The 24,493-nt window shown below is 37.6% G+C and overlaps 1 protein-coding gene across 1 annotated transcript; it reads left to right on the forward strand.

Annotated features, from left to right (window-relative positions):
* The first annotated feature begins 2,985 nt into the window (after positions 1-2,985).
* On the forward strand, positions 2,986-17,717 carry LOC115825432 (deoxynucleoside triphosphate triphosphohydrolase SAMHD1-like). The gene is made up of 13 exons (XM_030789266.1): positions 2,986-3,108; positions 5,511-5,671; positions 7,060-7,175; positions 8,702-8,763; positions 9,023-9,193; positions 9,991-10,091; positions 10,832-10,928; positions 11,012-11,103; positions 11,999-12,105; positions 15,784-15,929; positions 16,066-16,128; positions 17,075-17,179; positions 17,598-17,717. The coding sequence occupies exons 1-13, from the start codon at positions 2,986-2,988 to the stop codon at positions 17,715-17,717; spliced, it is 1,464 nt and encodes a 487-aa protein (XP_030645126.1).
* The last annotated feature ends 6,776 nt before the right edge of the window (positions 17,718-24,493 follow it).

Raw genomic sequence — 24,493 nt, forward strand, 5'->3', positions numbered from 1 at the left:
AAAACCCAAATAAGAGAAAGTTCAGGATGCATGTGCAGGTTTGCTTCATTTGATTTGAAATGAACAGGATGAACAAAAGACTTCTGAAAACTTACAGGTTTCAGGATTCAAACTTCAGGGAAACACAACACACAACACACTCTACACAAAGAAACCAGGTAAAAGTAGGGGGATAGCAGAACAGGACTCCATTAACAAACTCAGGTACAACTAATGATCAAACTAACATGGGGAAGTAACAGAAACCAGGAAGTAACACGATCCCAACATAAAACGGCCAGCAGAGGGGGAAAGAGAGAACCAGGGCGTGAGGGCATTCAAGTTTTTTTATACTACGGTTGCACCCTAACACGCAGGAGAGATGAGTGGAGATCTCTATCAAACACATCATACTGCTTTCATCTCAGGTCTTATCAGCATGCTCCTCTTGTTTATCTGTAAACAAAAATACAAAAAACAAGAACAAGAGCAAACACAAACAAACAAACAAACAAGCAAACAAAAGGTAAACAGTGGTCAACCTGGCAAACAGTCAGGGGAGAAGAAAAAGTGGCAAAGCTGGTTAAGAAGATCACACTGAGACCATGGCCAATGATCATATTGGTGGACACCTGAACACATACGTGGGTGTGTAACGGCAGTTCCTTAACGTCTATGCTTCTCTCCTGATGCCTTGTTTAAGGTGAGGTTGGTCCAACTGAAGATGTGCAGGAAGGCTGATTTCTAACCGAGATATAAAGTAGTGCATGTTTACTTCATAATCAAAAGTCAGACACATATGTTCAAGGACAGATATGTACATTTTGAGTTAGCTTAAACTACCGAAAATAGGTTGAGGTGCAGACAGTTAACAGGGCCTGTCCCTGTGGGCCCAGTGTTAAATACATCACGTGTATGTAACTCGTTTCAGAGTAGTGGCTGGTCAGATACTGCTGTGTCAGAACTGGTTGTTAGCACTGAATCTTTTTATATGACTGTGTAAAGACATTATAAAGTCATTAGAACACCTGTCAGATTGTGTGTGATAAAGAAGGGGAGGAACATTCCTTTCCTCTCTTGATTGACAGGTGGTCTTGGTAGCCATGGAGTGACTGAGAAAGTGTGAGATTGACTTAATATTGCCTTCACTGTTCATGTTTGTTTATGGCTGTTTTTCTGTCTGTTTAGTATTTAGGACAGAGAAATTTTAAATGTTCAGTTTCACTCTTCTAACACAGCCCATCTAACATCCAAACAGCAGTAAGGTAGACAGCACAGCACCAAAGCAAGAACGAGACCCAAACCTGCCTGTGGAGATGTAGAGAGAGAACATGAAAACACTGTTGTTTTGAGGCCAGAGTGGAGAGATATTTAAAACATGTCAGCAATACAAGGCAATGACACGGTTTAATCATTAACTCCATCCTCCTGACAGAACATTTATTATATTACCAATATCACATCTATGAGAAGCCTTCTCAGTCTGCATTACCAGTCATCTCTCATCCCAGGGCTCTGCTGGTGAGCATATATAACTGTGATCAGACTCTGCATTAAGTTTAGTCTTAACCCAGACCTCTTTGATGGGCTGTCAAACTCTGAGAGAGTAAACATCAGGAACTCGGAAGTGAAATAAAAATAGATAGAAGCAAAGGTTGTATAATTTGAAAGAAAATTAATAATCATATTTTCCTGTGAGGATTTTTTTTTCACTGAATAGTGTTAAAATTCATGCATATGCATTACTTATGTTTATGTTAAAATTATAACAGGAGGAGAAAGGATGGAGCGCAGGGAAATGAAGGTAAGAAACATGAATATTTCACATACAGATTTAGTAAAATATGAAATACATATGATTGCTTTGTTGTTGTTGTCCAAATTTAAAAAACAAAAAAAACCCAAAAAACAGTACCTCCTACTGTTTGCCTTCATGAACATTTCAGAGACATGGGAAAATGGGCCATGACCTTAACAGAGAAATGACATAATAATCAATACAGTTATATTAATTACTCTGAAGAATATGTGTGTGTGTGTGTGTGTATGTGTGTGTGTGTGTCTGTGTGTGTGTGTCTGTGTGTGTGCGTGCTCTGGCAGTGATCATTGCCCTTAGTAGCAACAGATGTTGTTTAATTATTACTGTTGTTGATTCACTGAATTTATTTAATATTACTCATTTTTCATCTATCATAGTTATTCATATTTGCACTGATAATTAATTGTTTCTGTCCATTCAAATGAGTGAATTACATCTATAGTCGCCATGTGTGATGTAAAGAAGGGGAAAAATATTCCTTTCCTCTCTTGATCGACAGATAGTCTTGGTAGTCATGGAGTGACTGAGAAAGTCTGAGACTGACTTACTTTTGTTTTCACTGTTCATGTTTATTGATGGCTGTTTTTCTGTCTGTTTAGTATTTTGGACAAAGAAAGTTTAAATGTCCAGTTTCACTCTTCTAAAGTCACACACATATGTTCAGAAGGACAGATATGGTCATTTTGAGATCATCTAAATCTTCTGCAGCCTAAAACAGGCTGAGATCCCTACAGTCAACAGGGTCTGTCACTGTAAGACCAATGAAAAATACATCTGCTGAATTTCCTTCACATGCATGTAACTTGTTTCAGAGTGGTTGCTGATAGAGAACAGGTTGTTGACTTCTGCATTTAATGTCTTTATGGCACTACAATAAAAAAAAAAAATATGGACACACAGAGTAATTATAATGTAATCATAGCACATATTGGACTATAAACAAGGGGAAAAACATTTCTTACCTTTCTAGACTGACAGATGGTGGAGGTAAGCAGGGAGATTATTTACGAGCAATGAAAGTCTGTCATTGGTCTGTTGCTGGATTCACTGCTCATGTGTACTGATGGGTGCCTCTCTATCTATGTACTGTTTGTCACAATGAAAGATGAAATGAAAGTGAAAATGACAATAAGGCTGTTTTGAGACCAGAGTAGAGAGATATCGAGACATATTAGCAACGTGAGGCAATGACAAAGATCAAGAACTCGGGCATCTTCCTGAACAGAATGTTTACTTCATCATCATTATCATATTACGAGAAGCCTGCCCAGTTTCCATTACCAGTCATCTCTCATCCCAGGGCTCTGCTGGTGAGCATATATAACTGTGATCAAACTCTGCATTAAGTTTAGTCTTAACCCAGACCTCTTTGATGGGCTGTCAAACTCTGAGAGAGTAAACATCAGGAATATGGAAGAAAAACAAAAAAAGGAGAAGAAAATGTGGAATAATTTGAAAGAAAATAAATGATCATATTCTTCTGTATGGATTTTCTCACTGAATAGTGTTAAAATTCATACATAAGCATTATTTGTGTGTGTTTATGTTAAAATCATTTTCATGGAGGAAAACAGGAGAAACAAGGATGGTGGACAGGGAAATGAAGGGGACATAAATGGACTTTTTGTAGTATGTCAAACTCTTTGTGTGTGTGTGTGTGTGTGTGTGTCCTAAGTGTTCTACAACAGATGTTCTCTAATTGTTACTGTTGCTGATTAACTGATTTTATTAGATTGTGATTTTTATTTTTAAATCTAGGACATTTATTCACAATTGCTCTGATAATTAAGTGTGTCTGTCTATTCAAATGGGCAAATTACCTGTACATTAGCATAAGTTTATAACAACCTCCGATTTGAACTGTGCTGTATCTTGTTCACTAAATTCAATATTCACTTTCTTCTGAAAACATGTTTAATGTTGATTGTTAATCACTGAAATTCAAAGTAGTCTTTGTTAAGTTGGCTATTTGAGAACAGAACAAGCTCTTTGAAAACCAACATAAAGATAATATAAATATAGATATTGAATACAATGTACGATACATTTCTGCTAAAACAGCTAATATGTGAGATTTTATGATGATTTTATAATAGAGCTTTTTACAGAAACACTGTGATGTATGTGACCAACTGGCAGAGCGAGAGAGAGAGAGTGAAACTGTTTTACACACACACACAAGGAAAATACAAAATGTGGTAATTAGTAACTTTTACAACCAAGCAGCTACGTCAGATCTGATAGTGGACAGGTTTTATGACAAGGGCAGGTGGAGAATGGTGGAGGACAGTGGGATGGGTGAATCGGCTGAGGGGAATGTGGCGTGAGGTCACAGTGTGGGGCAGTGAATAAAGGCTGTCATTAAGGATGAGTCTGACTCCCATCCTGCTGTTTCTACAACACTGTTTGGGTTCTAGATTTGACCAGGTGAATCCAAATTTCAGTCAGGTGGTACAATGCCACAGACAAATGCACGGTCAGATGGCAGTGTGGCAATGTGGCATGCTCTTATCTCATTTGACGGGCTGTTTTGGCAGGAAACCTCAGAGGTAGGTTAAGGTCAAAGAACGAAGTATAAGGCTGTAATATGCAGCTGAGATTGTATGTAGTGTACTATGGTGACACTCATGATAGATCTGATTGGTCCCGCCCCACCAAAAGAAAAAACAAACAAACAAACAAACACCAGTTCACAATCCAACACAGATAGACATACAGAACTTTAGGAATGCTGTACTTGTGGTTGAAACAGGCTAATATAACAAGTCAAGAGGAGACACAGATTATCAACAAATATGATGATATGATATGAAGAAACTCTCTCAGTTTTACACTTTTATTATTGATCATTGAGGTGTGGATGCTACAACTGAATATTATATCAGTACAATTCAACTAGTCGCAGACATTGACAGGCCATTCAAATGGGCAAATTTCATCTATAACTGGGAGAAGGCTTTAGGCAGTAGCGGTAAGGAAAAACTCCCACTGACTAAGATAAGGAGAAATGATCTCATTTAACTCAACTCACCACAACTCAAAGGTCAAAGTCACTTATTCTGAGGGAATAAAGCAGACATTGAAATCCAGGAGAAGTCATAGAGAAGTCTCTACAGATGAGATGATATTCATTTTATGTCTTATCAGATTATGAAAGAAGAAACAATACAATATGAAGACATAACGACATAATGACAACACAGTACGTACATGATAATGCAATATATGACTGTGTAGTCATGTAAATATTAATAATTTATAAAACAAACACTGAAACATCAAGAGCACTTCATCCACATCACGTTGTCCTAAACCTTTCAGTAGGGAGGATGATAAAGAGTAATTGGATGAAATCTCTCCTGAGTCCATACTGCAGTGTGGACAGGGTGTAGTCCATTGTTCTTAATAGCAAAGATGTTCCGTTTCTCTTTGCTTTGAACCACTGCCTCTGGAGGGTTCAAGGGCTGGTCCACAGCTGAGCTGGTCGTCTGGGTCCACTTGCTGTGTCTCTTCTGAATAGACTCATTTGAGCAGAGGTTTCCTCCCCAGCACACAGGTTACTGGTTAATATGGTCTGGTAGACCAGAGTTAGCATTCTACTGGACACATTATTAGGAGTATAGGCTGCTTAGAAAGAAGGGCCTTTTCATGACCCTTTGATTTGTGGTAGCTGCACTGCTATTAATAGCAGTTCTTTCTTTCTCTCTTACAGATCTTCAATGACCCAATCCATGGCCACATTGAGATGCATCCTCTTTTTGTTAAAATCATTGACACCCCACATTTCCAGAGACTGCGTAACATTAAGCAGCTTGGAGGAGGGTACTTTGTGTATCCAGGAGCTTCTCACAACCGCTTTGAACATTCCATTGGGTAAAATGATCTTAAAACCACATCTCCTTGTGCAGTACATTCTCACATGTATTCTGGATTATGTTCAGATTTTTTTAGATATGAAGTTTGTCAGGTTAAATGATAGATTACATATTAATATATAGATCACAGATTATATATAGATTATAGAATTTTTTTCCACATTCATATGAATTGTGGGTTGAGTATTGTTACGTCCCAGATGGTGAGTTAGGTCTAGGGGTATGAAGCAGGGACGTAGCATAAAGAAACCCACCACCAGTGTCGGATTGGGACGGTGCGAGGGGAAAAACACACGGACACGGGACCAATGTACAACAAAAAAGTGCAATGTATTAAAGATATTTACAAAGTGAACAAAGTAATATTTACAAGAATATAAATATATATACAGGAATATTTACACGAACACGGAGAGGGGAGAGAACTATAGACGGTGCCAAAGGAATGAACGAAATATAACAAAAAACACCCTAAATGCCTACAGGAAAACACACACTTAACTACGAGAAACAAAAGATAAACCTAACTACACTCACTGCCTACAAAACAAAACATACAATAGTGGCACCCGCCTCTAACCTAACCCCTATATACAGTTAACTCCTAGCGCGGGGATCCCCTTCTTACCTGTTCTTCTCCCCACGCCAATCGAAAACAAACAAAGCCAATCCGTAATCCAAATCCGTAATCAAACAATAGCAAAAGTCACACACGATACACAGCTAGCAATTATAACACGAGGGAACACACGAGCGAACGCAAACGAGACCGAAATCTACAAACAGCTAAAAACCGGCATCTTTAAATTTCCGCGCCCCATCTCCGGTTGGCCATCCGATGAGGGGCACTCCGTCTTTGGTTGGCTGGCTGGGAACACGCAGGTGGGACGCAACACCAGGCCAGGTGGGGAGTGGCAGCTGTTCGCGCCACCGCTGGATCCCTGCGTCAGGTGACAGGAGAGGGGAGAGAGAGAGAGAGAGAAAACCAAGACACAAGACGCAAACACACACAAATGCGCTGCACGTAACAAGTATCTGAAACTATATGCTCTCACATAACTGGCTGTCCTTAAAGATAAGAATAGAGAAGTGTATTCAATAAAATGACATTATATTGTATATGTATGACATATTAATAACATTATATATGTGGAAATGCAACATATAAAATGTCACAAGATAAAGTCTTGAGAAAACTTCAGTGACATAACACATGCACGTAACAATAGTGTGAAAATTAAAAAAAAAAAAAAAAAATACTGTCTCTAACTCAGACCCAAATTCTAGCCTCAACCATTGGGAGATTTTTTTCCCTAGATGGCCTTGGTGCATTTAATAATACCCAGTCACCTGTGAGGTCACTAAAAATGATGTGTGTGTGGTCAGTGTGTGTCACCTCGCAGGCAAGCTGATCAAAACGCTACAGGAGCGTCAACCAGATTTAGGGATTGATGACAAGGATGTGCTGTGTGTGCAGATTGCTGGCTTGTGTCATGACCTTGGTGAGTACTGAAAAGTTAATTAATTTGTTAATTAGTTATTTAAACTGCAATAACAGATATTTGATGCACTAAGCCAAATGAAAAAAAGCACAGCAAGTATAATAAGTTGTGCTATAACAGATTATCTAAATATTATTTACATGTGTATTTCATACATAGATATGTCCGCAAATGTACAATACCTTTAACGATGAACAGAATTTAATAGAGAACACCAGGAATACTGATTATTATCTTAATAAGTGAGGTGGTGTTTCTGTACTTATGGTAATAATGGATTAAGATAAACAGGCATTTAGACGTTTAGCAGAATTTATTTTGAAAGACTATGAAATGTTCCTGGTACCAATCTGAAATGAACCAAATAATAGTCCTTGCTATATTCATTTGAAAGATACATAATAATGTGAACTAATCATACTGATGAACTTCCACAAAATTTAAGTTCTGGCTGGTAAATGAAAACAGATAAAAAAAAAAAATCAGTCAATACACAAGTTAAATCTAACGATTATAGAGAGAAATAAAGCTCCTTCTTCAAACAAACAAACAAACAAAAAACCCCTGACATTTGGAAAGGGAAAAAAAACCCCCGAAGTGCTTTAATATTTCTTGTTAGACCTGCCTGACACATAAGGAAGCGTGTGATCGCCATACCTCTATATGGAGATTCATAAAGTCCATCACTATTAATGTTTACATATTATGAAAGATGCATATTTCATAACCACAAATTCCATGAAGCTCTTGGCAATATGCATTTTGCATGCCAGATAATGACAGTTAAAGAATAATCCAGGCCAGTCTCCTCCTTGGGTAACTTTTCAAAGGGAATTTTCCTGATACTCTTGCAGAATTGAGTACCTTGAGGACTAAACTGTGTGGTCATATGTACACATGTTGTTGTTTCGTTAATTTTGTTTCTAAGCATGAAACATATTTATCTCATTCAAACATGTGCTATACCTGCACATACATAAAAGAGAACATGCAGTAAAGGACAGCTGTACGGCACAAGCAAAATAATATCAGATCTGTTGGAGATAGCTCTACTCAACACTCATAGGTGATCCTGTAACAACAACAACAACAACAACAACAACAAAAACAATAATAATAGCAATGACAATAATAATAATAATAATAATAATATTATTAATAATAATAATAATAATGATAATAATGATAATAATGATAATAATAGTAGTAATAATAATAATGGTGATAATAATAATAATAATAATAATAATAATAATAATAATAATAATCATAATAATTAATATTATTATTACTATAATTATTATTTATAGTTCTTTTAAAGAGGTGAATTAGTGAATTAGGTGCTCTTTGAGGGAATTTCACAGTTTGGAATCATATTAACTAAGGCTGACTCCTCGCTTTTCAGCTGGGACATATGAAATGGGTCAGGCAGAATAATACACGATGGATTTTAAATTTTCATATGCAACTGATATTCAAGTCAATCAAATTAAATTCATAAATAACTAGAATCTTTCCTTGCTAAGGTCATGGCCCATTTTCTCATCTTTTTCAAGAGTTTATGGAGGAAATTAAACCAGATTGGAGGGTAATTATGAAATGGAATATTTCAATAAATTATCATATCTTTTGGCACATAGAAAACATTTATAGATATTCTGGGTTCTGAATGTCACTTAACTTTTAGTCCAACATCATCCATTTATCTGCTGTTTGAATAGCAGAAAACGGACAGAATTAATGTATGTTAAATTGGCACTAGAGTTCCCCATTAGGGATTAAAAATAAACGTAAACCAATACTTGCTGTGGTCATTAAATGCATTTCCAAATATCTACCTGAGACAGCATGAGGACCAATCAGTCAAAATGTTCAACCATCTGATTAGTCAGCATGGAATTGAAGAAGAGATGAAAAACCAATACCACTTGAATGATTCGGACCTCACCTTCATCAGAGAGCTCATAAGAGGCCCTGATAGAAAATCAGAATCTGGAGGCTCCTCCACCGATAGTGAGGTAAGACGTCTATTTCTGTACTCTAGATAAGTATTACTTATTCATTATCTATTCACAGTAGCCCAGTGGTTAAGATTAGTACTCCTGTTAGTGACCTTGACCAAGGCACTGATGAAAAGACCTGGAGGTGGTCCCTGCTCACTGCTCCTAGCTCATACTATGTGTCTGCTTACTGGTGTTAGGATGGGTCAAATGCAGAAGCGACATTTCACTGCTCACTGTGTGTGTGACCAAAAAGTACTTCCTCTACTTCTTTGACTGGATTATACGGAAGTGATAACAAATGAAATAGCTCCTTAAATGAAAAAGCTATAGTCCAAATATACCCTCTTTCCCTTTACGGTGTCACATGATTAAATGATAATGTTCTTGGCATGGTTTAGTATGATTTGTCATGATTAATAGCATTTAAGAACTTATTAAAAAGAAAAACCCACATTAAAGATTGTAAAATGACAACATCTCATTGGAATGGTGCATCATGGGTAAAAAAAGCAAAAATGAAGTCTAGTTGATAACAGAAAGGTGTTATTATAGGATTATTTCACCTACAAAAAGAGTGACTGCAGTGAAAATGTGCTTTTGTTTCAAGGCTCTTTTGAATCTGGAATCTAATTTTGTGTCAAAAGTAAAGACCAAAATAGGCCACAACTTTCTTTTGAGAAAAAGACTTTGCCACCTACAGCAGCTTTAGGTCTTTCAGGAGCTAAGTGTTTCTCGGAATGTCAAAAGTTTACAATAAATACTGAAACATTCATAACCTTCCTTCAGCAAATCTTTATTTTTTTATTCTGCAGTCTGAGTATAAAGGCAGGCCTAAAAAGAAAGCCTTCCTTTATGAAATTGTGGCAAATCACAAGACTGGTATTGATGTTGACAAAATGGATTATCTCAGCCGGTGAGTTTCAATCTTTTCTTTCTGAGCCCTTTGAAATGAAATGAAAGACTTCAATCCAAGCAAAACAAACAAACAAACAAAACAACAACAACAGAAACAACAACAACAACAACAACAATAATAATAATAACAATTTTGACTAATTTCTATGCATTTTAGGGGTTAAAATGGCTGTCAATGGTTTTGATTCGTTCTGCTCTGCATGGTGAAATTTTATGATCTGACAGTTCTGGGCATAATGTTTCACTGCATTGTGTGTATGAACTAGAAAGATAGATTTTAAAATCTAATTGATTAATCAGAGAGTTAGCTGGTACTCAGTTTGGTTGAATCAGTACTAACCAGCATGTCCTGTCTTGGGTTGATGTTTGCATTTACATAAACTATTTAGTTACAGTATTTGGAGCAGTAACATGAACTTTTTCCCTTTAAACAAACATTAATAGCAATCATTGACACAGATTAACAGACACATAGAATATTCTACTGAAATGCACTGCTTGGTTGGTCAGACATTTGCTGTCCTTAAATAGCAAACTACTGAGCTTAGTATCAGTATTGTCTAAAAGAGTTATTGATAAAAACAGATATTTATACTTTTGGTTATTTTCCAATATTTTCCACACTGTCTTCCCCTTTCCCTTGGAAAAACAGCCACCTTGTAAAAGAGGATCTTTAACTGTGTTGAAGACTGTTGTCATAGCCCATGTACTTCAGGTGTTTCATGGTTCTCTTCACAGGGACTGTCACCACCTGGGCTTGAAATCCAACTTTGACCACGGGCGCTACTTGATGTTTGCTCGTGTTTGTGACAATGAAATCTGCATGAGAGACAAGGTAATCACGAGTTATATCTAGTGTATGACGGCACATTTGGTTGAGAACATTTTTAAAAACACTTGCTCGCTTGTACTCTCCAGGAAGCAAGGAACATGTATGAGCTCTTTCATACCCGCAACCTTCTTCATCATTGTGCCTGCCAGCACAAGGCTAAGAATCTTGTTGAGCGCATGTGAGTTATATGCATCATCAAAAAAAGAAGTCCTTTTGGTCACAGTCATAGTATATTCACTTATATATTTACAAGAGATAAGAGACAAAGAGATCTGTTCACGTGTAAAGCTCTCACACAACACATAGATTGTTCGTAAAGTGCGCTTCATAATAGATCTATTAATATTATCTGAGTGGATACAAACTCATGCTAATCCTTTATACATTGCTTCACACATTCAGTATAAATAATCAGCCTGAAATTAATAGGTCTTTTTATAAGTTGGAAATAACATCATAATGGGAATAATGTTGATCAGATTAAGCCTGGCAAAATAATGCTTTGTCTGTGCTACAGCAACGTTATGTTAATTTGAGGTGGTTATCTAAGAATGACTCTCAGCAAGCACTGGAATGAGATTGCAATTAAATATCAACAGTGGTCGGCACTCTATAATATCCTTACGACCACGGCTAGGGTACGACCTGCTTCTCATAACCAAATAAATTTATCCACTGCACTCTCAGAGTCTCACTGAGCATCTGCTGAATGTTGCTTTGTGCTTTGATAACACCTTATACAGTATAGACTCTAAGGATGTTCCATTAATCTCACAATGTATTCAGTGAGGACCAATAGGCCTAGCTCCATCAAGGTTTATATAGGCAAAGGTAAAAGTATAGGATTGATATAAACATTGTGAAACTGAGCAAAGTCTAAATACAAATAATATTTAGTTATTTAACATGATAAGTAACTAAATACGTAACCACCTAAAATCAATATCCATTATCAAATAAGCAATATGCATTTGTGACAATGTGGTATGTGTTTTTGTGTAGAACAGATTTTCATGAGTACATGAAATGGGCTTTTTCTCATTATTTTCCCTGTTTTATATGAATGTTTCCAGGATTCTAGATGTACTTAGAATAGCAGATGCTGCTGATTTTAAGGTTGGTGGCACAATGAAAATCTCCGATGCCTTTAAAGAAGAGACGGCCTATCTGCTTCTCACAGGTCACATTTTATTCCTTACTTATTGCAGCGGACAATCACATAAAGATACCAGACAACATTATAAATGGTAAAGATTAATTTTCATAAAAAACAGTTTACCATTTCCGGTAACACCCTTTAAAGGATATTTTACATTTTCTGTTTTACACTTCTTCAGAATCTGAACACATTTCCGTTGGTAAAACAGGGCACGCTGGCCAGAAATGTTATGCTATTCCTTTACCTCACTAATGAAATATTCTGGCAAGTTTCCTCAAAAGTTATTTAACTGTTGTATGAGATTCTGTTGAACAGAGATGAGGAAAAATACATCAACATTTTACATTTTACTTGTACATGACATTACATGACATTACTAGTTTGTTGTGCGAGTGGTATAGGAAAATTCTGGTTAATGGTTCACCGTAATTTTTAGACTTAATGCTAATATCACTTAGCTGTAACCATAACATTATTTCAGAACCTGAACCCAGTGAAATTACAGTTACTCTGAAAAACTCTATTTATAGCTCAGCGCTCTGAACACTGAACCTAGAAATTATTCAGAATAACTCTTCATCAGTCTTAACATATATTAAATAATAGCATTAAAGTAGAAAGCACAATAATACTTTTCGAATTCAATACTTCTAGCTAACTAAGTTTCTGGATCGCATGCAGTAACTATAGGAAATGAATTACCACATGCTCAGAGTAGAAAGGCGAACGTACACGTTTATTACAATGACTAAATTCAAACGGTACAGAGTGAATCTAATGTTGAATAAACATTCAGGTGGAATTAAGGCAGATCTGCTATACACACATATACAACAGCATCTAAACTACTAACAAGAAGACAAACAACTAACGGTAGACAGTAACAATATCCTCGTTACCTAAAGTATGTATGAATGGACAACTACACGAGGCATTAGTCATGAAGAGGCACGCTTAACCAAAACAAACTGTCTTGAGTGATGTTCTAGTAGTAGTTACTTGCACAAAAAAGGGTTGTGAGGGAAGGAGAGAAAAAGGGGGAGGAAGAAGAGCAGGTCCAGCTACGTTCATGTATGAAAGACCGAAGTTTCTGAAGTTAGCAGTAGGTAAACGTTAGTGAGACCTCGTGTCGGTGCAGGGAGAGTCTTTTAGCGTCGCAGATCTTCCGAAGTAGTGAGACTCGGCCAGTTCTTCACAGAGAACAGGGCGGACAGACGGACTTCATTACGGTTTACACAACCAGAGCTAAACTGGAGCTGAAGCTAAACCACAGCTTAGCTGAACTGAAAGCTGAACTGTAGCATAGCTTAACTCTAGGATAGCATTTTTTTTGTTCTACATAGTTTGTGCCCGAGTAGAGCAATGCAGATTGGGCCTATGGCATGGTCTGAATTTCATTCTCACTGGGACACTAACCTCCCGAGGTGATCTGCTCTCCCTTAAATTGATCTTTAACAGCTTTTGGCCGAGCGGTACAAGAGTTGCTGACATCAAGCTGAGGCTGGTGTTTGTAGAGAGCGTAGAGAGGCTTGGACCATAAAAAGGATGAAAGGAACAGAGGGGAGGAAGAGTGGGTCAGAGAGAGAGAAAGAGAGAGAGAGAGAGAGACATGGTGAGAGTCTGTACAATGTTAAGTGTCAGAATCACTGAAACATATATTAGTCCACGCCTTGTAACGTAAAAAGTCTCTCCAGTTGCTGCCTGGTTTAACTGGCATGAGCGAGGTAAAATGAATTAAAATTTCTAAAGCCACAAGGCTTTTAGCTTTTTTTTTTTAATTAATATTTGTAGTGGGCACAGACTTTGATTTTAAAAAGTAAAGACATACAAACACACATAGACATACATACATACATACATACATAAAATACTCTATCAACAGTACAGAGGTTGGAGACACTCAAGCATCTTCCTGTAAATGATCATTATTACGTGCAATTACACTACGGAAATAAGTGCAAACAGTAATTCAGATAATAATTCTACTGAAACAGAGAAAGACAACTATAGTCCCACATGTTGATAAACAGGCCACTAGCTGATTAAAGTTATGGAAAGACATTTCTCCACATTCTGCATATTAGGAATGATGTGTTTAAAAACAAAATATTGTATTGTAACAACCCCTCTGACTCTCTTATCAGATAGGAGTTACACTTATTGCTCGAAGAAAATACACCATTCCTGTTTAGGAGTTAAACTACAACAACAGCAAGACAATTTTTACCACCCCAACAAAACTATATTGTGCAAATGGTGAACAAGCAATGACAGAAAACCAAGCACAAAACCGAGTCATCCCACACAAACAATATAAAGATATCAGGTTGTTACCAATTCACCATCCACAATACCAATTCATCAATGCATATATATATATATATATATACACACACCACTTTACAATAAGACTACCCTTGTAAGGGGTCTATGAATGGTTTATAATTAGTTTATTAATTAGGTTGTGAACATTTTGTAAACACTTCATTAATAAGCTATTATAACACATTAGATAAAAAGAGCAAAAGTAACCTGCTGCTTGCCAAATAGTGAGCCCTGATTAGGCCTACCAATGAGTTACTAACATGTATTACTGGCAAAATGGAGCCTTATTGTAAAGTGTGTTTTACACTTTACAACTTGCTGACACTTACAGTTACATTTACGGTACACAGATAACATTGAACTATCCCAAGAATCAACAACACAACTCAAAGACTACATGATGAACAACACACATTCACTTCTACTAGACACAACGGGAAACATAAACTGAACAATAACGAACTGGTCTATTGCCCCAAGGTTTGGAAGCTCCACCTATCTACCCCCCAACACACATCACAATATACCACTTTAATATCAAGTATACAAAACAACCTGATAGCATATGCCATATCCACGCCTTTTATAATAATGAGGAAGACCGCATACAGCATCTTGAAAATGTCAAGGTAAACAATTACTTGGTAATTTCATGTTAATATAGGAAGGTCAGTGCCATACAAGCATAACTCTATTGATTTTTAAATGGTAGTAGCACATTAACAAATATCTGATAAAGCTGACAGTTTAACATGCTGACTGATAAAGGGACAAGATAAAGTAAGCTAAGCAACTAGCAAAATCTGAGATTTAACAGAACAGACAGATAAAAAGTGCAGCAGTAACTTGATCTTGCCAAATAGTGAGCCCACATCGATATATGAAAATGGTGTTATAACTTGTTTTTAATTGTTTATTAATATTTTGTAAAGTGCTTACAACTCAATTTATGACCTAACTGTAAACCCTTTATGAAGCCTTTATAAGGGTAGCCTTATCGTAAAGTGGTACCTGTATACACAATATTTACATTCCCCTCCTCAGTTCTCCTGAAGTCCAAAACCAGCCCAGAATGCAAAAATCCAAAACAAACTGGTTATCCCAGAAAACACAAGCCCTCTGCAATGAATTGCAAAAAAAGTAGAAAGAAATCGGCTGGATCTCACCAGCAAGTGCAGGCCTGATTCTTAAGTTTCTCCAGGAACACTGAGGAAAACACCACTTTTATATCCTCTTGAACTTGGCTTTCAGGTCAAAATTATGGTTAAAAAATGGCTGGCCTAGGTAACTGTCACACATTTTTGGGACTTGCCCCTAATAAAAAGAATAATTCAGTTTTGTGTAATTTTGTGGATCTCCTATTCTCTGTTACAGATGACATCCTTCATCAAATCTGGCGATCCACAGCTGAAAATTTAAGAGATGCTCGTGACATCATCAACAGAATTTTTACCAGAAAACTTTACAGATCCATCCAAATCAAAACATTTCCCAACACAGTCAGCAAGAACTCCTTTACAGTAAGAAATAGTTTTAGGCTTACAATATGCTATGATTGTCAAAAAAAAAAAAAAAATCAAACAGCAACTTGCAGATAGTTTGTATGCATCACCCATGTTGAGAAGAAAATCATTTTATGTTTGCTTTTCTGAGAAGGAAAAATTGGAAAAGTTGGCTCGTGAATTACAGACAGTGACTGCAGTTGACCTTGATGTCATGGTGAGTGGACAGCTGTGTCCCTGTAAAATGCTGCACATGTGTTATGATAACTCCTTATTCTGCAATACGCATAATTCTGGGCATACATCACAGGCGCACACCGATTTGTAAAATATAAAGAGCAACAGTTGCAGAGAAATCTCATTATTAATCTTAATTTTCTTAGCCAGCATTTGTTTGAGGGAATTTTATTGAAACTGCAAAGGCATGGATGTGCACGAGATCCTTTTTTTCTTTTAGCTTTTTTTGTACCGTGAATATAGTGATTTTAAGTAGAAGCCTTCAGATGATTAAAATAAATAAATAAATAAATAAAATGACATACCTAAACAGGAAGCAGAAGTATGCCACACACTGAGGTGTTCATAATGGCAATATTAACTCAATATGGACAGATTGCTAAAATGCTAAAAGATAAATTCTTTGTTTATGTAGCTCTCCAGTGAGCTGTGTGTTGCGCTGAAACATATCCCATAATTGCAGAATGTCGTGTGCTACCTCCCGTGGCTACAAGTACTTCTGCTCAGAACTGATTTTTAGTTTAGAACTCAGATAAAGATGTTTGTCTCTGATGCTAAAGCATTTAGCCTGGGCTGGCCATACTACACACTTTGATAAATAGGAGAGTATTAGTAAAATTTATGTGATCATATTTACTTCATGTTTTTTCTTTTCTTTTTTTTACTCGTATAGTTGTCTTTTGGTTGCTTTTGGCAGCAGGTTTGTATTTTGAAATGACAGCAAATGAAGCTCTCTGATCAGATACTTTTGACCACAACTAGCTTACTATATATTTCACCCTCTCCCAGTTCTAAAGAATTCATTGTTTGCCTTCATGGTGATACTGAGCGATGCATCTAGTCTTCTTACACTGTTATTTGTACAATCAACTTTGGTAAATGTCATTGGTTACTATTGTCCTTTTCTCCTCTATGTTGTTCTATAGGTTTTCAGCTTGGACTATGGAATGAGAGAAGTGGATCCTATAAAACTCTTAAGATTCTACTCAAAAGAAGAACCTCTCGAAAAGATAGAACTAAAAGAGGAGGAGGTACTAAAAATAATGAATCTTTCCAGGAAAACGTATGCTCCAGGAAAAAGTGCATTTTACTTAAGTGAACTCTTTTTCCATGTCCTTAGTTCAAAGGGGTTTTCAAGATATGGAACAGTTAGATGTGAAGGTTGCATTACAGTTGTGTTGCTTAGCCACAACTTAACACATAGCAGTTCTTAAACCCCACATACACTCCCTCAAGCAAAATAGTACAGCTTCAAATGGAGTAAGTGCATTGCTAGATAACAAAATTAACACAAAGAACAGTGATTTAGATTAAATTATCCTCCCTTTGATGAAGCAAATTGGTATTCTCTGCAAAATGATTCCCTTTATATCTCCCTACATTATGTAAAATGTTTTCTGTATATGGCTTTTGGTTCTGCTCTCTCAACCATTCTGTGTCTTTCCCAAGGTGTCATTCCTGTTGCCGAGACAATTCACTGAAACCAAAGTAATGCTGTTCTGCAGAAAAGAGGAGGCACCTGCAATAGGACAGGAGACTCTTGAACAGTTTTGGAAGCTTCCGGGATAGGACTGAATGTAAGAAACAAGAAGAGATAAAATGTGTTTGGAGATCCTGAGTAGGGTTTTATGGTTTCATAGGTACTGAATGATTTGTAGCAGTTTTGAAACTTAAGGAGGGTATATTATTTTCTGTCTCTTCAGTCTCAGAATGAATATTTTAATCATGAATTTATCATCTTTTTATTTCAAATTATTAAAGGAAGTATCTCGATGCAAACATGCCTGATGATTTTGTCTGTTATGGATTTAGAAAAAAATGTCATGTCACTGAAAACGTGTTTTTAGTTAATCAAAGCAAACATTAAAGTGAGTAGACTCAGTAATTGTGGCAAACCATATGTCATGTGATGAAATAGTGATATAGTTTATATATTATGTGATAATTCAATTCAATGAGTAGTTGGTGGAGCGATGTGTTTGCATTTAATTTACTTTGGAGGCACTAAGATATAATTAAACCTTCACGTCATCAATACATGTTTGTTTATTAATTAATAAAAATATGGTGAAGAAGAACAGTTTGTATGGTACTCATTTTACAAATTTTCATATTTATCAGTGGGTGGATTAAAGTATGTCCTTTGCTGTCCATTTTCTGTGTAGAAAATACCAAATCTAATGTGAAGATTGTGCCAGAACTTGTGTAATACACTATTCCGGATTATTAGGTATATATACCAAAGAGAGAAAGAGATTGAGGCTGAGTGAGAAAATGGGTTGGACACATGTAGTTACTATGTTACCAAACATCATTTCATGGTATTTGTGCTACATAGTACAAATGTATGAAAATGAAGTTACAACATTACCAGTAGATGTACAGTTCATCTACATAAGTGCTGCTTAGCAACACTTAGCTACACAGCGAATAGATGATAAAAGTCGTAAAGGCAAAATAACAGCAACAAATAGACAAAACCAATGCAGCCTCAAATGTGAAAACTTTATAATATCATCCTATATAACACATTGTGTAAGGACTAAAAGGGAAATTTAGAGCAACATCCAGCAACATGACCACTTTTTCCCATTTAATACACCAGTGTAACACTTCAAGTCTTTGTCATAAGATAAAGGGGGGGGGGGGGGGGGGGGGCTGGATACACATGGAGAGCAAGTTAAATTGTAATAAAAAACCAGGCACAGATCAGAAGAATAGGGCAGCCCAGAATATTACAAGCAATGCAAAAATATGACAAACAAACAAAATACACAGGTAATGTAAGGAATTGAGAGAGAGTGGATTCAAGTGCGGATGATTCTTTATTCTAAGTCGTAATCTAAGTGGTTGGTCAATGATCAGCCAAGGACTGGTACACAAAACACTGGCCACTGGGGGCAAGGCAAGATCAGAAGTCAGGAACAAGCCAATGTCAATATGCCGGAAGGCCAACAGGGAGAACACGGCTAACAGGGAATAAGCTACAAGGCAACTGGCAAAGCATAGTGCAGTCAGCATATGAAGTGTGAGACTTTGCAACACGCATAGGAGAACACAGGTGTGTATATACCCAGGCAGCTTTCTGGACTTTACATCATGTAATACATTTACAATAAAATGCATTAGGCAACTCTATAGGAATCCTATGTCTGTCTGGTATGTGATCCTTTTCCATATTTAAGCTGATTTTATTTTATTTAACTTGATTTATCAAGTTATATTGTGGCTTATGCCTGGAGATGATTGTTCACTTTTTCCTGGTACTGCCCATTTGTGAAATAGTTCTGGCAAAACATCTGCGATTTTGTTATTGAGAACTTGTTATTGAGGAAGGTAGGTATGTGAGGTGGTACAGGAACTGTAGTCTGTAGGCTTTGTACTGGAGGGTGAATCAAGACTCTGGAGGCACGGATAGATCCATCTCCAGACTGAATAAGGACTCTGGGACTTTATAATAGGACCACAGCACTGAAATTCCAAAGGTGAGGTGTGTGTGTGTTTATGAATGTGTATGTACATGTACGTGTGGCTTTCTTGCATTCAGCTCACACAAGAACAGCACTCAACAAACAAGAGGAATTCAGTCGAAACCGAACTCTTTGAACAACTAATCAAAGCAACTAAACTTTTATCCTCGATGTCCACTTGTTCTCTGTTTAATAATATTTTCCCCATTATGCCCTGTGAGCACTTCAGCTCTGCTCTGAAAGACCTAGTCTCTGCCTTTCTAACAAGAACATGACTGACCATTTTGCTCTGTCATGGGAATATGTATTGTTTGTTGTTCTAGAACCCTATAGAGAAATAAGCACACAAATGTGTATGATAAATTTGATTGTCTAAAACTTGGAAGGAACAGGCTGGAAAGGAAACTGGCAAACAGAAAATCAGAACCATTATGAACAATTTCTAAATCAAACCATTGTAGAATTGGAGACCAACGCATTAGGTGCTGATTGGGGTTAGGAAAACTAAAGGCTTGTGGTTAGCATAGTCGCTGTATGCTTTGGGAGTATTTCTTCAGGCAGGAGTCAAAAAACATGAGCAAAAATCAGAGCATTCATAAAATCGTGAGAGAACCTTCCAAAAACTGGCAAGATAACCTGGCAAGGGCTGAATGGGTGAGACAAGGCTTTTAAAAACAGACTAGAGAAGAAGATGGTGAAGAGGTGAGTTGAGGGAAGGCTAGTGATCAGTGTGAATGCTAAAACCTGGAGTGGAACCCAGCAAACAGACACACACGGGAGAGAGGGAAAATGTGGCTAGACAGTGGAAGGACCGGGCTGGATTGTGAAAAAAACAGGACTAAACCAAGAAACCAGGAAATAAATAAAGACTTCAAGTACCACTGACCACTGGAGGGGGGGAAACGAGATAAACAGAGGGACAGAGAGGGACAGAGCATGATGGTTGTTTAGGTTACTAAATTAGCTAATATATCCAGTTGTCACAGCCTGCACCTCCATTTTGGACTTTTGGTTTGACATGTCTTTGTGCGCCTGTTCTCTGTCTGTCTCCGCCCCTCACCTGTTTCCGTTTGTCTAATTATTAACCTTGTTAGTATTAACCAATCCTGTTTTGCCCTGTTCAGTTCTCCTTCTATTTATGTCCTAGTGTTTGCCTTGTCTTTTGTCTATCGTTGTTTGTGTATTTTGTGCACTGTCAAGCTGCACCTTTTTGTTATCGGCTTTTGTTATCAGTTTGCACTTGTATTTTAATCTTCAGTTTGTCAGTAAAGTCTTCCGTTTTGTCACTTCAATCATCGTGTCTTTGCACTTGGGTCCTGCACCACACCACCAGCGTGACACCAGTAAAGTTGCAGTTATTTCACCCATACTTGAGTGACTGTAATCGGACTTATAGGTATTCAAGGATTCACTGATGTGATGATGATGATGATAATAATAATAATTCACCACCAAAATCTTTTCTGTGATTGACACAAAGAAGATGGCATTCTTTGTTAACATTTTCTAAGACTTTTTTGACCATATATAAAACAAGGAAGGATTACTTTTTAATTATTTGTCATTCACTTGTACTTTTGATCACTAAGCACTTGAAATATCAGATACTTTAAAACTTCAAGTTGAGTAGTCTTCTCACAGACTGCTTTAACTTTTACCTTCTATAGGTCTTCCTGACCCCAAGGTGGCAAGCAAAAGGATGGTTGTGTTGTAAGGATGACACATCAGTAAGGTTCAGTTGGAGAACTACAGTCTGAAACACTCTGATCCATTTATCCAGCGCTATGAGAGGGGACTGCTTTCTCACAATCATTCTCATTGTTTACAAAATACAGCACTGCATGAAATTCAACTAATAGGTGTATACATAAGCTACAGTTAGTTCAGAATGCAGCATCCAGAGTTCTTACTAGAACCAAAAGATATGATCACATCACCCCTATCTTATCCACACTGCACTGGCTCCCAGTCAAATCTCGTATTGATTATAAAATCTTACTATTAACATATAGAGCATTAAATGGTCTTGCGCCACAGTACCTGTGCGAACTCCTGGTCTTTTATGATCCACCACGCCTACTTAGATCAAAAGGTGCAGGCTTTTTGTTGGTACCTCGAGTTATGATGGCTACAGCAGGGGGCAGAGCCTTCTCTTACAGAGCCCCACAGTTATGGAATAGCCTCCCAATTAACGTTCGAGACTCAGACACAGTCTCTATGTTTAAGTCAAGGCTGAAAACTTATCTGTTTATCCGAGCCTTTTGGTAACAGCTCTTTACTAGGCAAAGGAGCAGATCTGGAGGGTTCTCGGGCATAGAATGTTTGGTGAACTGGGATGTTTGGATGCTGTTGCCCCCCCACTCTAACGTGTTCACTCAGGTTTGTTGACTGTGGAGTGGGTGGCCGCCTTGTGTCCCAGAGTGCCCTCATGTCCGCATTACCTTCTAGCTCTCCCTTTTAACTATGCTGTACTAGCTAGTCTTGCTGGAGTCTCTGCCTGCACTCGGCACACAATGTATATTTACCTTAACCATTATGTGGAAATGAACATCTAACAATGTGTCTCTCTCTCTCCCTCTCTCTCTCTCTCTCTCTCTTTCTTTCTTTCTCTCTCTCTCTCTCTCTGTCGAGCCACGCTACTCCTGAGACACCAGTGATCCTGACTCCTCCCGCCCTGTGGAACAATCCATCCTGGTGTTATAATCTTTCACCCCCCTGTCAGCCTCCTGTCTGCATCACCATCCCCTTTGTTCATGCCCCAATTTACTTTCAATTGTAACTACCCATGTGGTCGGCACCTATTGCACACCTGTCTGGCCAAGGAGGGGTCTCCTCTCTCTGTGGTCCTTGTCAAGATTTCTCCCATTTTCCCATTTCCCTTTTGGGTTTTTGGGGAGTTTTTTCTTGTCCACCATGAGGATTAAGTCAGGGGGTGCCGTCATTTTGATTTGACTGTTGCAGCCTGTAAAGCCCTTTGAGACTGTAAACAGTGATATTGGGCTCTAAATAAACTTGAACTTGAACTTGAACTTGAAATTCAAGATGTGACTTGTTTAGAGCCGGTGTAAAACAATGAGATAAAGTTGATTCAGACGTCTGTGCTGAAATTTGTTGTTCCCTATTTACACCATGGGCAGAGACCACCACCTCCAGGTCAGGTTGCTGGCCAGGCACTTTGGATGTCAACACAACAGAATTCTCAAGAGAAGAGGCAGGACAAATGTCCTGGTGTAAAAAAGAATCCGATACATAAACAACAGCTTCAAGTTGAAGTGCTTGCAAAAAAGTTAAAAAACACAGAGAAAAAATAATATAACAAGACCGTCATTAGAAACTACCTTGGGTTAGGAGACAGCCTCAGGTAAAGTAACATGTAATCTTCAGCAATATCATTACCAAGAATGAAAAAAAAACATAATCTATTATTAACTGGAGCTGAACAGCAACTTTGACTAAGCCAGAAAAGTCATTGGTCTACAAATACACAGCGTGTAGGAGGACCTGAACTATGTCACATTCAGTCCCTGGTATTAAGACATTGCTCCTACAATACATTTCCTCAGAGAAGGGCAAGGTCTTTTCTAAGATGAAAGATTGAGCAGTGGCCATTTCTCTTAGGATGTGAGTGGGGTGCTTGGCAACCTTGTGTACAGATAAGGACCCATAACCTGTAAATAGAAAAAGAGAAAGGCACGAAACATCAGATGTGCCTAAAGGAATGAACCTACTTTACCTCAGTCTGCGCTGAAGCTTCACTGTCGTCCTGTAGAACAGGACAGGGAGTAATGAGATGATCTGGCCCATGGCCGTAAAAACACTAATGAGAGTCAGGTGAGAAAAAAACACCAACTGGTGAGCAAAGTAACTTTTAGGGCATTAGAAACATTTGTAGTAGTGTAGCAAGCCAAGGCTAAATTGCTCTTCTTCAGTGGCTCTTCTGCAGAACACTGGAACCCAGGATCAAGCAAGCCAAGGAAGACAGGAGCATGATGACATACAAAACAAGGTTTCCAGGATATGGTGGAGAGATACTGGTTACAAGGGTTACCTGGAAGTTAGTATAGAACAGAGAGATGTGCACAGAACACATACAACCTGTCAGGACTTGAAACTAGGCATGACAGAGAATGAGTTTAGCAGTGTAGATTGTGTCTGAATGTTCCTATGACAAAGTTAATTTCAGCTGTATTTATGAAACAAATTTCAGACAGAAGAGGAGCACCCCTTGTTGTTACATCCCGCCTTGATCCTGGGTCTTGTATCCTAGAGGGCCTTTTAGAGCTAAAAAGAGCAAGGCCTTTGTAACATGTGTTTTTATTCTGGTCAGTATAAACAGTGAACTCAGTATCACTTCAACAACTCTATGTGTCAGAATAGCTGTGCATAAGGAAAATGTTCTGCTTGCTCAGGCACATGTCTGTAAATGAGACATCTCAGATGTGTTGAGGCATCAGTGGGATACGTCAGAACAATAAGATATTGATGACTGCTGAATACCTAAGGTGTTTCCTTGGCAGAGCTTTGACACCGGTGGTGTGTTCATTCTCATGCCACAACTTCCAAACTTGCACAACAATTTGGCTCTCATGCCGTACCTCTATAATTTGCCAGTATAAAAAAGCACCCTGTGCAATACATTTGCCTAATCAGAACTGAGCTGATCATTTAGAAGGTTTAGATTCCAGAGAACAAAACTTCAGCACAGCAAGTATTAAATAAAAAAAAGTAAGTTTTCAGGGGGTAAATATATATATATGTAATGTGGTGTATAGTTTGTTTCTCTTCAGATTATTTAAACAGATGACATACACACTAAATGTATGATCATGCACTACATGTTTATTGCAGGACCAACAAGGAGATCAAAACATAAAG

Source organism: Chanos chanos, chromosome 12 (assembly GCF_902362185.1).
Source record: "Chanos chanos chromosome 12, fChaCha1.1, whole genome shotgun sequence".
Taxonomy (NCBI): domain Eukaryota; kingdom Metazoa; phylum Chordata; class Actinopteri; order Gonorynchiformes; family Chanidae; genus Chanos; species Chanos chanos.